This window comes from Schistocerca gregaria, chromosome 3 (genome assembly GCF_023897955.1).
Source record: "Schistocerca gregaria isolate iqSchGreg1 chromosome 3, iqSchGreg1.2, whole genome shotgun sequence".
NCBI lineage: Eukaryota > Metazoa > Arthropoda > Insecta > Orthoptera > Acrididae > Schistocerca > Schistocerca gregaria.
This window is the reverse complement of record NC_064922.1, coordinates 168,237,384-168,255,517: the sequence shown is the minus strand read 5'-3', so window position 1 is coordinate 168,255,517 and position 18,134 is coordinate 168,237,384. Positions and strand designations below refer to the sequence as shown.

General features: G+C 42.3%; 1 protein-coding gene across 4 annotated transcripts in view; it reads right to left on the bottom strand.

The window, feature by feature from the left end:
* LOC126355780 (phospholipase A1-like) overlaps positions 1-18,134 on the bottom strand; it is a 141,104-nt gene that overhangs the window by 43,183 nt on the left and 79,787 nt on the right. For all 4 annotated transcript variants that reach the window (XM_050006187.1, XM_050006186.1, XM_050006188.1 and 1 more), the window contains one exon: positions 1,613-1,867. In XM_050006187.1, the coding sequence (XP_049862144.1) occupies positions 1,613-1,867 (255 nt within the window). The remainder of the gene's footprint in view (positions 1-1,612; positions 1,868-18,134) is intronic.

Here is an 18,134-nt window from a genome sequence, read left to right as displayed (position 1 = left end):
TGAGACAAGAGATGATTGAGCTGGGTCGAATACTACCCTATAATATAATCCAATACTGAAAAATTACATGGGATTTCACGAAGTAAGTAATTCAGTCAGTGGTTTGGCTTTAAGCACCTTATACCCCCAATGTCTATATCACAGAAACGACAACATATTTCTGTGAAGTACTCTTTCTTTCAGCACGGATTTTGAAGTGTATAGTAAGTGTATAGTAATCAGCATTGTAAAGTATCAGAATCTGGAACTGCTACAGTCAATAAGTTAGTGAACGGATTTTCTGATTGAAATATTACACTGGACAATAGTTTTTTTCAGACTCTTGGTTGCATGAGATTTTTTTTACTGATTCTTAATGTTTCTGATCTACTGATTTCAAATCTGTAGATGGTTTTTCTCTCCATAATCTGGTTTTCATACAATTCAAACCTCATTCCAGCAGTTCACTGTTAGATTAATTACTTACAAGTGAGATACGACAAACATATGATGGCAAACTGTTCCTGGAGCAGTAAACGAGACCTCCCTGAAGTGTTCAACAAATGGAAGAGCTTGGAATGAATCAGGGTCTGTTTCTAAACATGCAGCTGAAGTGTTAGCCTCCAGAGCACAAGAAAAATGTGTACTGAGTGATACCATAAAAATGTCAAATTACTAAAAGCAGGAAGCAGAGTCGTCCCCCCCCCCCTCCCCCCTCCAGAGGCCTAGTGGTACTGGAAATTACACTGCAATAAAAGAACTGCTAACTATGAAAGTCTCATAGATGATGCGCTGTCAGCATTTCATCTCATAGGATGTAATATGAGTGCCAAATTCCATTTCCTATCCAGTTACCTTAAATACCATGGCAACTTTGGGAGACATCAGTGATGAGCAAGGTGATCATTTCCATCAGAGCTTCAAGACTGTAGAAGAACACTATCAAGGGAGATGAGACATAAATATGATGGCAGACTATGGCTGAAGTATTAAACATTGTCTTCCTGAAGTAGTTCACAAACAGAAGAGCTTGGAATGAATTCTTCCTCAACAGAATGTTTTAATTATAAGTCACTTTTATTTAACTACAACCTTCTCCATGATAGTATGTACTCAGTTTGTAGCACTAAATAGATTCAGACGTTTCCATTCAATTTGTATTATACAACTAAGTTCAAGAGACTGAATTCAAGTCTTTATCCACCTATACTGTGATTTAATGGTGGAAACATGAAATATAGACATCTGGTGAATGCAAGTAAACTGGAGCTTTCAGAAAAATAACTCTAGGTCTGAAATAAACACCTTTAATTAGGTAAGAACAACTGCTGATAGCAATGCAACAAAAACATTATTTTACTTTTTGGAAACTCTGTACAACTTGTTCCTACGAATATCATTTGAATTAGCTTCATATCCAATTTTGCACTTTATATCTGTTTGTAGCTTGGTAAGATTTTGAAACAACAGACCTGCAAACCAAGGGTTACAAGGATGCGCAACACCTTGTGTCGTAATTGCAGACATCACAATATGCAAAAAACAGATTTTCTTTGTTACTTTATATGAAAAAGATGACATATCCTCAGCAAAATAATTTCTTTTTAGATGTTAGCAGTGTTGAATACTGTACCTGTGATGAGTGCCACTTTATTCTGCTGTGATAATGAACCTCCAATCACACCAACAACATGGGCACCCAGACTATGACCAACCAAGTGAGTTATTGACAAGTTCAGGCCATGTATCTCTACTAAACAATCCACAAATGTTGCCACAAACTGACCAACAATGACTAGATCCTCTCTTACTTGATCATATGCTGCATTGCTTGCAATAGGTGACCAGTCTATAGAAATAACATTATAATCACCTGCTGTCAAATATGCTGTAAAAGAACAAATAAGATTTGTTAATGGCTCAAGTTGGAATCGGTTTTTTTTCTAGTACAGTTACAATATTTTCATCAGTTTTATTTATTCTTTAACAATGTTCCACATATCAATCAAGAGCAAGAACTGCAAAGGTGGTGGAATGAACAAAGGTAACATTTACAAAACAGACACATCTCTTATAAATTTAAACTGTATCATTACACTTTATTAACAATCACTATAATTCTCTCAATACCACTTGTGCTTACCCCACCTAAATGTAACCAAGGAAAATGGCACAAAAGACAAAACTCAGAAAGCAGCTACTGCTTCCTGCTTTATATTAAATTACTGCTGTTTATCTTGTACAAGTTGCTAATTATTTATTTGAATACATGGGTATTTTTCAACGAAAACATCTGTGACAACTGAATCTCATTTACAATTCTGAACAACTTGGCATATAGCTTTATAATGAACATTGCTCCTTCCTATACAGTTAACAGGAATTTACAAACTCTGAATTTACACAATAAGATAATTTGTAGAAGGACTGGTTAATAAGGTATTTTAAAATTTCTTTATGGGTTAGTAGATATTTCCAATTTCACACTATGTTACATAACAACTTGTTACATAACTCCTCTCTGGACCATTGACAAGGAGGCAAAATGTGCATAAAAATTATTTTATTGACCTGTATATTATGAGTATGCAAACCACTGTTTAGCTGCGATTGAGAAGTGAGTGTAGGAATTCAAGATCCTGAAAAAGTTTGTCAGATCTACAGTAATGTACTTTACACAATATTGTTCCACTCCAGAATGAGTTAATCTCACACACCTAAATTTTTTGAAGTTTTGACTCAGCAAGTTCAGAGTAAAGCAGGCAAATTTATACCCGGTGTGCCAATCAGTATGTCAACATGGAGTGTCGCTACACAAACTGCGAGCAAGGAAGCAAAACAGAAAACCATGCAGCACATCATAACAGGACAGTGTGAAGTACCATTCTGTAGTTGTGAGCACAAGAAGGCCACTGCAACAGTCACATGCTGTTGAAAGACCTGAGCTCAAAAACTCAGAATAATTATTGAGCCACAGCAATGAGGCGAGGAATGTTGAAAAGCCCAATAACCAGAACAAATGTGCTCATCCAATTAGAGCCACCATGTCACAGGTGCAGGCTATTCTGCTTAAATAAATGGGCTCTTAGAGCTCACAATCACATTTAGTCATGCCACCATTCTGCCATGGCACAAGTAGCGAAGAGAATAACAGTACTGAGTTGCAGTAAAGCCATGACAAGCTGATCGATGTGGTCTACAGCCACCTCAATGTATGCCAAAGACAGGGTCTGCCATTGCAGCCTATTTGGACATCACGGATAAGGAGAAGACACCTGTGCCACCAGGCCTCCTCCTACTGACGGTTGTTCATGGTGACTGACCTACATGACAACCATCACCCTGGATTACGCTGTCAGCTACGCTCAATTAAAAGCATGATGGGCCATCTACGAGACCACTGAGGCGTAGGCTGACTTGTGCTGTCAAAAATCTTGTAACAGACAGTGCCTATTTATCTTCCCCACTGGCACCCACATATCTCCAAGCTAGCCAGTGTTCAGTGACCTGTGGCACTTCCACCATGACTCGCCAATGAGGTGGATCAGCAGTTTTCCTCAGTGTGAGCTGAGGTCCTCTCGCTGCATGATGCTATGCAGTATTTACATTCACACTGACAATAGAATGTCGTTCCAGATACCCCTACCTATGTTACTAATGTCTCCTGGCAAAGCCTGACAACTCGCACACTACAGCTTGGTCTGCTTGGCCACTACATTTGATATCATGAAGTGGTCGCCAAATACTCTGAAACTGCTACATTTGGTGGCAGCAGTTACAGTTACCACAACTACTTCTTGCTACCACATCTGCAGCCTTGGTACATTGTCTCAAAGTGATAGCACAATGTGATGCAGTAAGGGAATATTTCTCATTGATAGTTTTTTAGTTTATGTGTGTATCTTGCTTGGCCATGGAAGGACAACACAGAGACATTCATCGTGACCTTAAAGTTACCCCTGTCAGGTCAGAGGAACCTTCAGATTCATTGCAATTTAAGGGGGAATTTGACAGCAGTGGAGTGTCAGGGCATGAGTTGCCACGTACCAAGGGTGTGCCGGCCACATATAGTATTTTTATATGATTTAGACACCTGGCATAAGATATTTTTGAGTCTCATTGGCAATGATGTGGAGAAAGGGTGGAAACAAAGATTCTAAGACTTACCAAGCGGGAAAGTGCCGGCAGACAGGCACAATGAACAAAACACACAAACACACACACAGAATTACTAGCTTTTGCAACCAATGGTTGCTTCTTCAGGAAGGAGAGGGAAAGACGAAAGCATGTGGGTTTTAAGGGAGAGGATAAGGAGTCATTCCAATCCCGGGAGCGGAAAGACTTCCCTTAGGGGAAAAAAAGGACAGGTGTACACTCGCGCGCACACACACACACACACACACACACACACACACACACACACATATCCATCCGCACATACACAGACACAAGCAGACATATTTAAAGGCAAAGAGTAAGGCCCTTGTGGAAGTTTCTTTCTATTTTATATATATATATATATATATATATATATATATATATATATATGATGTAAATGTCCCCTTCCTGGGACAATGAATTCACGGTGTTCTTATTTCAATTTCCCGGAATATATATATATATATACACACTCCGGGAAATTGAAATAAGAACACATATATATATATATATATACTCCGGGAAATTGAAATAAGAACATATATATATATATATATATATATATATATATATATATATATATATATATATATATATATACTCCGGGAAATTGAAATAAGAACACCGTGAATTCATTGTCCCAGGAAGGGGAAACTTTATTGACACATTCCTGGGGTCAGATACATCACATGATCACACTGACAGAACCACAGGCACATAGACACAGGCAACAGAGCATGCACAATGTCGGCACTAGTACAGTGTATATCAACCTTTCACAGCAATGCAGGCTGCTATTCTCCCATGGAGACGATAGTAGAGATGCTGGATGTAGTCCTGTGGAACGGCTTGCCATGCCACTTCCACCTGGCACCTCAGTTGGACCAGCGTTCGTGCTGGACGTGCAGACTGCGTGAGACGACGCTTCATCCAGTCCCAAACATGCTCAATGGGGGACAGATCCAGAGATCTTGCTGGCCAGGGTAGTTGACTTACACCTTCTAGAGCACGTTGGGTGGCACGGGATACATGTGGACGTGCATTGTCCTGTTGGAACAACAAGTTCCCTTGCCGATCTTGGAATGGTAGAACAATGGGTTCGATGACGGTTTGGATGTACTGTCCAATATTCGGTGTCCCCTCAATGATCACCAGAGGTGTACGGCCAGTGTAGGAGATCGCTCCCCACACCATGATGCCGGGTGTTAGCCCTGTGTGCCTCAGTCGTATGCAGTCCTGATTGTGGCGCTCACCTGCACGGCGCCAAACACGCATACGACCATCATTGGCACCAAGGCAGAAGCGACTCTCATCGCTGAAGATGACACGTCTCCATTCGTCCCTCCATTCACACCTGTCGTGACACCACTGGTGGCGGGCTGCACGATGTTGGGGCGTGAGCGGAAGACGGCCTAACGGTGTGCGGGACCATAGCCTAGCTTCATGGAGACGGTTGCGAATGGTCCTCGCCGATACCCCAGGAGCAACAGTGTCCCTAATTTGCTGGGAAATGGCGGTGCGGTCCCCTACGGCACTGCGTAGGATCCTACGGTCTTGGCGTGCACCCGTGCGTCGCTGCGGTCCGGTCCCAGGTCGATGGGCACGTGCACCTTCCGCCGACCACTGGCGACAACATCGATGTACTGTGGAGACCTCACGCCCCATGTGTTGAGCAATTCGGCTGTACTTCCACCCGGCCTCCCGCATGCCCACTATACGCCCTCGCTAAAAGTCCGTCAACTGCACATACGGTTCACATCCACGCTGTCACGGCATGCTACCAGTGTTAAAGACTGCGATGGAGCTCCGTATGCCACGGCAAACTGGCTGACACTGACGGCGGCGGTGCACAAATGCTGCGCAGCTAGCGCCATTCAACGGCCAACACCGCGGTTCCTGGTGTGTCCGCGGTGCCGTGCATGTGATCATTGTTTGTACAGGCCTCTCACAGTGTCCGGAGCAAGTATGGTGGGTCTGACACACCGGTGTCAATGTGTTCTTTTTTCCATTTCCAGGAGTGTATATATATATTAAAAACAAAGATTCCATGACTTACCAAGCGGGAAAGCGGTAGATAGGCACAATAAAATAAAAAGAAACACACAAGCACACACACAAAATTTCGGCTTTCGCAACCGGCGGTTGCTTCGTCAGGAAAGAGGGAAGGAGAGGGAAAGATGAAAGGATATGGTTTTTAAGGGAGAGGGTAAGGAGTCATTCCAGTCCCGGGAGTGGAAAGACTTACCTTAGGGGGAAAAACGGACGGGTATACACTCGCACACACACACATATCCATCCACACCTATACAGACACAAGCAGACATATTTAAAGGCAAAGAGTTTGGGCAGAGATGTCAGTCGAGGCGGAAGTGCAGAGGGCAAAGATGTTGTTGAATGACAGGTGAGGTATGAGTGGCGGCAACTTGAAATTAGCGGAGATTGAGGCCTGGTGGATAACGGGAAGAGAGGATATATTGAAGGGCTAGTTCCCATCTCTGGAGTTCGGATAGGTTGGTGTTAGTGGGAAGTATCCAGATAACCCAGCCGGTGTAACACTGTGCCAAGATGTGCTGGACATGCACCAAGGCATGTTTAGCCAAAGGGGGATCCTCATTACCAACAAACACTGTCTGCCTGTGTCCATTCATGCGAATGGACAGTTTGTTGCTGGTCATTCCCACATAGAATGCGTCACAGTGTAGGCAGGTCAGTTGGTAAATCACGTGGGTGCTTTCACACGTGGCTCTGCCTTTAATCGTGTACACCTTCTGGGTTACAGGCCTGGAGTAGGTGGTGGTGGGAGGGTGCATGGGACAGGTTTTTCACCGGGGGCGGTTACAAGGCTAGGAGGCAGAGGGTAGGGAAGATGGTTTGGGGATTTCATAGGGATGAACCAAGAGGTTACGAAGGTTAAGTGGATGCCCGAAAGATACTCTTGGTGGGGTGGGGAGGATTTCATGAAGGATGGATCTCATTTTGGGGCAGGATTTGAGGAAGTCGTATCCCTGCTGGAGAGCCACATTCGGAGTCTGATCCAGTCCCAGGAAGTATCCTGTCACAAGTGGGGCACTTTTCGGGTTCTTCTGTGAGAGGTTCTGGGTTAGAGGGGATGAGGAAGTGGCTCTGGTTATTTGCTTCTGTACCAGGTCAGGAGGGCAGTTGCAGGATTTGAAAGCTGTTTTCAGGTTGTTGGTGTAATAGTTCAGGGATTCAGAACTGGAGCAGATTCATTTGCCACGAAGGCCTGGGGTGTAGGGAAGGGACCATTTGATATGGAATGGGAGGTACTGTTGCTTCTTGGTGAGTTTGATGTGGATGTATTTGTGAAGCTGGCCATTGGACAGATGGAGGTCAACGTCAAGGAAAGTGGCATGGGATTTGGAGTAGGACCAGGTGAATCTGATGGAACCAAAGGAGATGAGGTTGGCGAGGAAATTCTGGAGTTCTTCACTGTGAATCCAGATCATAAAGATGTCATCAGTAAACCCGTACCAAACTTTGGGTTGGCAGGGCTGGGTAACCAACAAGGCTTCCTCTAAGCGACCCATAAATAGGTTGGCATACGAGTGGGCCATCCTGGTACCCATGGTTGTTCCCTTTAAATGTTGGTATGTCTGGCCTTCAAAAGTGAAGAAGTTGTGAGTCATGATGAAGCTGGCTAAGGTAATGAGGAGAGAGGTTTTAGGTAGGGTGGCAGGTGACCTGCGTGAAAGGAAGTGCTCCATTGCAGTGAGACCCTGGACGTGCGGAATATTTGTGTATAAGGAAGTGGCATCAATGGTTACAAGGATGGTTTCCGGGGACAACAGATTGAGTAAGGATTCCAGGCGTTCGAGAAAGTGGTTGGTGTCTTTGATGAAGGATGGGAGACTGCATGTAATGGGTTGAAGGTGTTGATCTACATAGGCAGAGATATGTTCTGTGGGGGCTTGGTAACCAGCTACAATGGGGCAGCCGGGATGATTGGGTTTGTGAATTTTAGGAAGAAGGTAGAAGGTAGGGGGGGGGGGGGGGGGGGGGTGTCGCTGGGGTCAGGAGGTTGATGGAGTCAGGTGAAAGGTTTTGTAGGGGGCCAAAACAGAGATGATGTGACTTACCAAACAAAAGTGCTGGCAGGTCGATAGACACACAAACATACACACAAAATTCTAGCTTTCGCAACCAACTGTTCCTTCTTCAGGAAAGAGGGAAGGAGAGGGAAATACGAAAGGATGTGGGTTTTAAGCGAGAGGGTAAGGAGTCATTCCAATCCCGGGAGCGGAAAAACTTACCTTAGGGGGGAAAAAAGGACAGGTGTACACTCGCATACACACACATATCCATCCGCACATACACGGACACAAGCAGACAAAATGCCTTGGTGCATGGCCAGCACATCTTGGCACAGTGTTACACCGGCCGGGTTATCTGGATACTTCCCACTAACACCAACCTATCCTAACTCTGGAGATGGGAACTTGCCCTTCAATATATCCTCTCTTCCCGTTATCCACCAGGCCTCAATCTCCACTAATTTCAAGTTGCCGCCACTCATACCTCACCTGTCATTCAACAACATCTTTGCCTCTGCATTTCCGCCTCAACTGACATCTCTGCCCAAACTCTTTGCCTTTAAATATGTCTGCTTGTGTCTGTATAGGTGTGGATGGATATGTGTGTATGTGACCATTACCACTTTGGCAGAGAAAGTACAGGCATTGTTAAATGTGGATTCCCAGTAACATTAGTATAAAGAAGAGTTACATAGTCAGCTTGAAGCTTTATGAGTTATTGAGCAACAACTGTACTTTGGTAGAAGGGAGCTATGGCACACATCTTCTCAGTCCATCAGCAGCTAGGTTAATAATGCCTTTCTCTCACAAAATGACCGAAGATCTACATCTATAGACTCCACAATCCACCATATGGGGTGTGGCAGAAGGTACCCTGCATCACTACTAGTCATTTTACTTGCTGTTCATCTCACAAATAGAACAAGGAAAAATGACTATCTATAAGCCTCCATATGAGCTCTAATTTCTCGTATCATATCTCTGTGGTGGTCATGCACAATGTATATTGGAGGTAGTAGAATCATTCTGCAGTCACAGGGTTGCCATAAGTTTCCCCAAGTGAAATTCCCTGATTTCCAGACAAGTTTTAGCATTTTTCCATGACAAATTTTGAGATCTCAAGGGTAAGTTAAGACATAAGTTGACAATCTGTCTTTGCAGCTACAGTACAAGAAACAATAGTGTAAATGAGAAAAAAAAAAAAAAAAAAAAAAAAAAAAAAAAAAAAAAAAAAACTTGCAAGCAGATGCTGTTTCCTGGTGCGAGCAAAAATCTTAAGTACTAACATCAACATCTTTTGTATTGAACTGTTTTTAGATGGAGAAAGCAAGCCAAATGGTATGTGTGTTTCATTATGACCACTTTTCTTTCAATAAAATGAAGCACAATTGGTGACAAAAGTATGCATTTCCTTGGAGTCGCAAGAGGGATTTAAAATATCTTCACTGATTTCAGAAATAACCTAAGACACAAGAAGGCCTCTTGAAAGACATGCATAAGGCGAGGAAGAACTGTGTAAACCAATGCTGTAGGTGACTGCCAATAAACTGTTGATTTTACAATGTCATTATTATTGGTTATTACCCACAGTGTTACATCTATTATTTTATAGTTATAATATGATTTTTCAGAGCATACAAGTCACCAATGAGTGACACAATTTTCTTCTTCTTATCATCCATACTTTCTAACATATAAACTACTTTTGAAGTGCCAAAATGTACTAGAACAAATAAAATGTCTATAAAACACCAGACTGTACAACATACTCGTGGTGAGACAGTTGCAATTCCTGAAATCTATCATCCATGGCCCCTGGCCTGGTGAGGAGCACTGCAGTCCTGGGTCCATGGGTAAACCATGAAAATCTGCTGCATTATGCCACACACAAACAGGCCCGGCCTACAGGCAGATTGGAGACACTAGATCTGACAGGCAGGGGCTGCACTTTAGTGGGAATCGAATGGCTTCAGATGGGCTAGCATGATCCATTACAAATACCCGCAGAAATGACATCCAATTTTGCCTATCTCAGAAATCCACTTGTGTAGCCAGCTGTTCATGAGACACCGACAGCATGTTGATGAAATGAGACCACATGATCAATCTATGCAAAAGATAACTTCTTGAAATACTCTGAGAAACAATAATGATGAGGATAGGTAGCAACTCATCACAAAGATGATTGCTGAGCCACAGACAGACATGTAGAAAAGACAATCACAACCAATTTTCAGACATAGCTTTTGTGAGAAAATTAGAGCACACACACATTCACAGAATCACTCAGACACAACTCAGGCACTGAGGAACAGACCCAAACAAACCACTCCTCACACCTCCCTGCCTCTTGTCGGCAGCTGCTAGGCTAGCAGCAAGAAGTGGTGGCAGCACTGACTGCTAGCTGAGGGGAGTGGTAGGAAGGGGGGAAGCAGTAGGAATGAGGGAATAGAGAAGCGACACATGTACTTAACTGCACCCAGCCAGTGACGATGCATGACACCTCAGTTAACAAATCATTTCATCTACTGAGACAAAAAGGTGATTTTTTTCAGGGTTTTTTTTTCCTCAAATTTCCCTGATAATTCCCTAATTTCCATGATAAGTTCAAAATTCCCCTGATTTTCAGAACCTGTAGCAACGCTGAGTCAGTTTAAAATGCCGGTTCTGTAAATTTTCTCAATAGTATTCCTCAAAAAGAATGTTGCCTTCCCTATAGGGATTCCCATTTGAGTTCCTGAAGCATGTCCGTAACAGTTGCATGTTGTCTGAACTTATCAGTAACCAGCCTGCTTCTGAACTACTTCAATACAATGATATTAGGGCTACTACCACATTGTGTGGTTGGTCAGATGAGACTTCTCCTTGTGTGGTTAATTTACAATGAACAGGTGTAGCTAAAGTATAAGTTTTCCCTCATGGCACAAACGCTCCAACAGTTGCCCTACGGTTTGCGTTAGCATTATCACAAGCAAAATAGCACAAGGTTCTTCAGAGAAAAACTGAGTACTCCCATGCAAAAACATAATGAATTGGTACAGGTCTTTTCAGCTATAAACTGGAATATTAGTGTGCAGACATACAAACTGACACAAAATTCAGAAACCAATAGTGTCTTACTGCAGGAAGACGAAAACAGAGTTTTGGACGTTTCTTTGAGTGGTATTGCCGCTGAGATGTCATATGGAGTTAGGTAGGTATATAGGGTACAAAATCCTGGTTACTTGGCCACACCTCTTCAAGTTGCTATGCAATGAAGAAAACTACTGTCAACATTTCAAATAAATCAGCAAAAGACAACCGAGAGAAGGCCATGCACCGAACAAAGCATTATATGAAAATTTGGAAATGACAACAGACCAGTCCAAGCACGTAAAAATCAGTACTAAAAATGGTGCTACAGATAAATAAATGAGCAAACTAGCATGAAAGGTTGAAAACAGATGACAGTCTGAACAAGACATGACAACAAAGACTGACAAGGGGTTTACATTAGAAGGAATGATGCCCTCGAGAGCTAATATGTCAACAACAAAAAAGCAATTTTTGAAAATTTAATATAAGTTGGATGGATAAAAAAATCTACTCACCAAGTGGCATTTGAAGCTAGTGGCAGAAAGGTTAAAGGAGAAGGAAGAAGAATGAAGGAAAGGGATTGGCAAGGTTTACGAAATGGGGAGTCTTATGGAAAAGTTGCCTATAACCCTGAGTCAGGTGAGACTTATGAGACACATTGGGAGCCAAAGGAACTACTTTCCATCACATGTAATATCAAATGGAAATATCACTTTGCAACACAATGTCAAAACCGTTTCAGCAGAAAACTTGACATTTAACCTGATTTTGACCACTTCAGACCATGATCACAGTTTCATCCACCACCACTACCTCAGACTGAGCCCTTACAAGTGTTCCAAGAACTCCAAACATCCAGCATTGCTTCACACTCCTTTCTCAGTCCCTACAATATGACCCTATGCAACCTCCTGTGGAACTCTAACTTCTTCGTTCCCTAGAAATTGATGACACTATCACCAACCTCCCCACTGGCAAGTGACCTACTACTGTGGTACTTGACTGATGCAAATTATGTAAGCAAGGATCTATGCCAGCTTTCTGACACTGCTATGTACAGAACCTGTCATTAAGGTCCCATCTCTGGAATACAAACTGATCTGCACTCCCTCCTTGAAAGCTAGGCCCCTCATAGTGACTAACAACTCAATCCATAGAAATCCTTACCCCACCCAAATCACACACTCACACCTTTTACCTTCTTCCTAAAATACACAAACTGAGTCACCCTGGCTGTCCCATAATTACTGTCTTCAAAGTATCCACCGAATGTACACTATATAATCAAAAGTATCCAGACACACCCGAAAACGTACTTTTTCATATTAAGTGCATTGTGCTGCCACCTAATACCAGGTACTCCACATCAGCAACCTCAGTAGTTATTAGACATCGTCAGAGAGCAGTATGGGGTGCTCCCTGGAACTTACGGACTTCAAATGTGGTCAGGCAATTGGGTGTGACTTGTGCCATACATCTGTATACGAGATTTGCACAGTCCTAAACATCCCTAGGTACACTGTTTCTGATGTGATAGTGAAGTGGAAACATGAGCGGATACATACAGCACAAAAACATACAGGCCAACCTTGTCTGTTGACAGACAGAGACTGCCGATAGTTGAAGAGAGTCGTAATGTGTAATAGGCAGACATCAACCCAGACCATCACACAGGAATTGCAAACTGCATCAGGATCCACTGCAAGTACTATGACAGTTTGGTAAGAGGTGAGAAAACTTGGATTTCATGGTTGAGTGGCTGCCCATAAGCCACACATCACTCTGGTAAATGCCAAATGACACCTCATTTGGTGTAAGGAGCATAAATATTGGATGTCTGAACAGTGGAGAAACATGTGTAGAGTGACGAATCATGGTACACAATGTGGCGATCTGCTGGCATGGTGTGGGTATGGCGAATGGCCAGTGAACATCATCTGCCAGTGTGTGTAGTGCCAACAGTAAAATTCAGAGGCAGTGGTGTTATGGTGTGGTCGTGTTTCTCATGGAGGGGCTTGCAACCCTCATTGTTTTGTATGGCACTATCACAGCACAGGCCTACATTGATGTTTTAAGCATCTTCTTGCTTCCCACTGCTGAAGAGGAATTCGGGGATGGTGATTGCATCTTTCAATACAATTGAGCACCAGTTCAAAATGCATGGCCTGTGACGGAGTGGTTACATGATAATAACATCCCTGTAATGGACTGGCCTGCACATGAGTTCTGACCTGAACCCTATAGAACACCTTTAAGATGTTTTGGAACGCCGACTTCGTGCCAGGCCTCACAGACTGACATCAATACCTCTCCTCGGTGCAGCACTCTGTGAAGAATGGGCTGCCATTCCCCAAGAAACCTTCCAGCACATGACTGAACGTATGCCAGCAGGAGTGGTACCTGGCATCAAGGCTTAGGGTGGGCCAACATCATATTGAACTGCAGCATCAGTGATGAAGAGCGCCACAAACTTGTAAGTCATTTTCAGCCAGGTATCTGGATATTTTTGATCACATAGCGTATATCTGCCTTAGCTGATCAACACCTGCAACCCATAGTACAAATACTCCTTTCCTATATTACAGGCACCAACCAATTCCTAGATCATCTGAAATTTGTGCCCATCTCCCTCTCACCCCACACCTACTTCTCACCATTGATGCGACCTCCATCTATACCAACATCCCCCGTGTACTTGGTCTGCCTGCCGATGAACATTATCCCAACCACTTGATTCCTTCTAGTTCACCTTAATCAACTTTATGCTTATAAACTGGAGGGAATAACTTAGGCACAAACAAGTTAACTGCAAAGAAACCATTGGTAAGAGAAGAAATACTTCAGCTGATCGATGAAAGAAGGAAGCACAAAAATGTTCCAGGAAATTCAGGAATATAGAATTAAATGTCAATTAAGAATGACATAAATAGGAAGTGCAGGGAAGCTAAGGTGAAATAGCTACATAAAAATGTGAAAAAATCAAGAAAGAAATGAATCACAATTTAGAAAAATCAAAATAACCTTCAGTGCAATTAAAAGCAAGCACTATAACATTAAGATTTCAGTGGTAATTTCACTGCTAAATATAGAGGAGGGGAGAGTGGATAGGCAGCAAGTGTACACTGAGGGCCTGTATGAAGGTGAGGACTCATCTGATGACTTGATAGAAGAAAAAATGGGAATTGATAAGGAAAAGGATAGGGGATCCAATCTTAGAATTAGAACTTAGAAAGGCTTTGGATGCCTTAAAATCAAGCAAAATAAATATGGTTAGAGAACATTCCATTGGAATTTCTAAAATCACTGAGGGAAGTGGCAACAAAATTAATGTCACACAGTTCTCAAGATTGCAAGAGCTGAGAAATGAGAGAATCACACAATCAGCTTAGCAGCTCATGCACTCAAGTTATGCACAAGAATAATATACAGGTGGATGGAAAAGAAAATTGAGGATCAGTTAGATGATAGTCACTTTGTCTTTGGAGAAGCAGTTCTGATGTTGCAGTTGATAATGGAAGCAAGGCTGAAGAAAAATCAAGACATGTTCATTGAACCTGACAACCTGGAAAAAGTATCTGACAATGTAAAATGGCGCAAGCTGTTGGAAAGCTTGACAAAAACAGAGTAAGCTATTGAGAAAGATGGGTAATATACAATCTCTACAAGAACCTAGAGTAACCAAGAGAAGACAAAAAGAGTGGAAGACCAAGAATGAAGTGTGTGGATGAAAAAGGGGTAAGACAGGGATGCAGTCTTTTGCCTCTGCTGTTCAATCTATACATCAAAGAAGCAATGAAGAAATAAAAGAAATGTTCATGAGCGGGGCTAAAATTCAAGGTGACAGGATACTGATGTTAAAATTCACTGATGATATTGCTATCCTCAGCTGAAGTGAAGAAAAATTACAGGATCGAATGAATGGCATAAACAGTACAGAATACAGATTGAGAGTAAATGAAGTAAGATGAAAATAATGAGAAGTAACATAAATGAGAGACTTAACATTAGAATTGGTGATTGCAAAGCAGGTGAAGTGAAGGAATTCTGCTACCTCGGCAGCAAAATAAGCCATGACAGATGGAGCAAGGATGACATACAAAGCAGACTAATATTGGGAAAATGTGCATTCATGGCCAATACAAATCAACTAGTGTCAAACATAGGTTTTAATATGATGAATAAATTTCTGAGAATGTACATTTTGAGCAAAGCATTGTATGGCAGTGAGACACTACTGTGGGAAAACTGAACAGAAGAGAGCTGAAGCATTTGAGATGTGGTGTGGCAAGTTGAAAATTAGGTGGACTGATAAGGTAAAGAATGTAGAGTTTCTCTGCAGAATTGATGAGGAAAGAAATATATGCAAAACATTGACAAGATGAAGGGACAAGATGATATAGGACATCTGTTTAGATATCAGGGAATATTTCCAAGAAGGCACTGCAGAGAGAAAAAACTGTAGAGGATGACAGAGACTGGGATACATCCAGCAAATAACTGAGGATGTAGGTTGAAAGTGCTGCTCTGAGATGAAAACGTTGGCACAGGAGCGGAATTCGTGGCAGGCTACATCAAACCAGTCAGAAGACTGATGACTCAAAATAAAAAAGAAAATTAAAAAAAAGAAAATGCCAAACTGATCATCATCTAATAGATCCTCAATTTTCTTTTCCATTCTTCTGTATATCATTCTTGTCAGCAACTTGATGCATGAGCTGATAAGCTAACTATGCACACTTGTCAGCTCTTGCAGTATTCAGGATTCTCTTCAAAAACAATTAAAGGTCTTAGTATCTGTACTTGGAACATCAAGCAGTTACAGCAGGCAAATATTAATGATCACACATTAAATGAGAGACTGCATGTACAATGCCTTGGGATTCAAATGCATAACAAGATAAAAAAAGGTAAACTGACCAAGAAACGCAGTTCAGCATGTTTTTCTCTTAGAAGTATCTCCCATTGAGTTGAGATAAAGACAAGGATGTTGGTGATGATGCCTTTTTTCACATCATGTTGTGTTGTGGAATTGTCTCCTGGGACAGTGAAAGTAAATAAAGTAAGCTCATCAGAAAAAATAGAACTACCTCCCTCCCCCTCCCCCCCCCCCCCCCACCAACAAACAACTACTTTACCTCTGAGGTTCAGAAAACAAACAGATAAAGGGAATGATCATGGGAACCAGGATGGCTCCTTCCTATGCCAACCATTTCCTGGAACCCAGAAGCCTTCAGCCTCTGGTCTGACTTTGATACATTGATGATATCTTTGCCGAATGAACTCTTGTTGAGGTTAACCTATTAAATATTTTGAAATCTCTAAACATATTCTCCAAATCAAATTTCCCATGGTCCTATTCTGAATCCCATGTGACTTTCTTTGATATTGACCTCATTCTCACTGAAGGTCAGCTACACACTTCTGTTCACATTAAACCTACTAAGAGACAACACTACTTACATTTTAATAATTGCCACCCTTTCTACATCAAATGTTACCTCCCATACAGCCTTGGTGTTTGAGGCAAACATATTTGTTCAGATGCACACTCTTTACAGCAGTATGCCACCATTCTCACCTCAGCCTTCACTGGACATAATTATCCCACCAGTCTAGGTCAAAAGTAGGTTTCACAGGCCACCACATCCAATCCTGGTACTGCTGATCTCTCCAAAACACAACTCAGGAATACAGGAATACATGCCTTGTCACTCAGTACTACCCCAGTCTTCAGTGTTGTGATCAGTAGCTCAATCCTGGTCAGACCCTATGCTCTCTCTGTGCTCGTTTCCCTACCCTATGGCTCTTATCCCTGTGATTATTGCCACTGTAAGATTTGTCCCATCCACCTTCCTGCCAACATCTATATCAGCTCTCTAATTGGCAAAATCCAAGGAAAACTTAGGGCAAATGTTTTGTGAAAGGGAGGAGTGTTGCACCCCAGAATGAATACAGTGTCCATGCATAGTTTTTTCCAAGTTTCTACTTGACAAGGTCAGAGACAAGAATTCCAGCATGAACCTGGTGTGCCAATCAATATGTCAACACGGTGCACCACCATTGTAGCAGAAGGCAAGGCACCAGTCAAGCAATGCCACAGAACCTGTGAGTGTGGTAGCAAAAAAGCAAAAACAAAATACATCATTACACGTCAGTATGAAGTAACGCTCTCAAACTCCAGCCATCAGAGCGCCACTGCAATAGTCAAATATTGCTGAATGGCCCAAACTCAATAACCCAGAATAATTTTGAGCCATCAAAACAAGGCCAGTAATGCTGACAAGTTCAATCAACCAGAGAAAATGGGTCCACCTGCCTAGAGCCACAGTGTCATAGGTGTAGGCTACACTGCTTAAATAGCAGGGCTTGTGGACCTCACATTCACGTTCAGTCATGTCACCATTCTGTCTGTGTCTCCAGTACAAGAGGGCATGACAGTCTATTGAGTTCCAGTGAGACCACAACAAGCTGATGGTAATGGTGACGGTGCCACCTACTTGCTGAGTCTGACACGCAGACACAGTCATACCGATGCGAGTCAAAGCCATGGTCTGTTGTTGCACCCTGCTTGGACACAGCATGTGAGGAGACAAAAGATAGTCACATAAATTTTCAAACAACTTACAAGTATTCATCCAGGTAATATTTTCAGCGACCACTGATATTTTGGTGGGAGTACACCCCGCCATTTTCAAGACAGTTGCCTTGAAAATGGCGGGGTGTATTCTCACCAAAATATCAGTGGTCACTGAAAATATTACCTGGATGAATACCTGCAAGTTGTCTGAAAATTTTATACTCCAGGAGAAGCTCAGGTAGTCACATAAAGATTCATTTTATACAACAAATTCTCCAAGACAATGGAGTGAC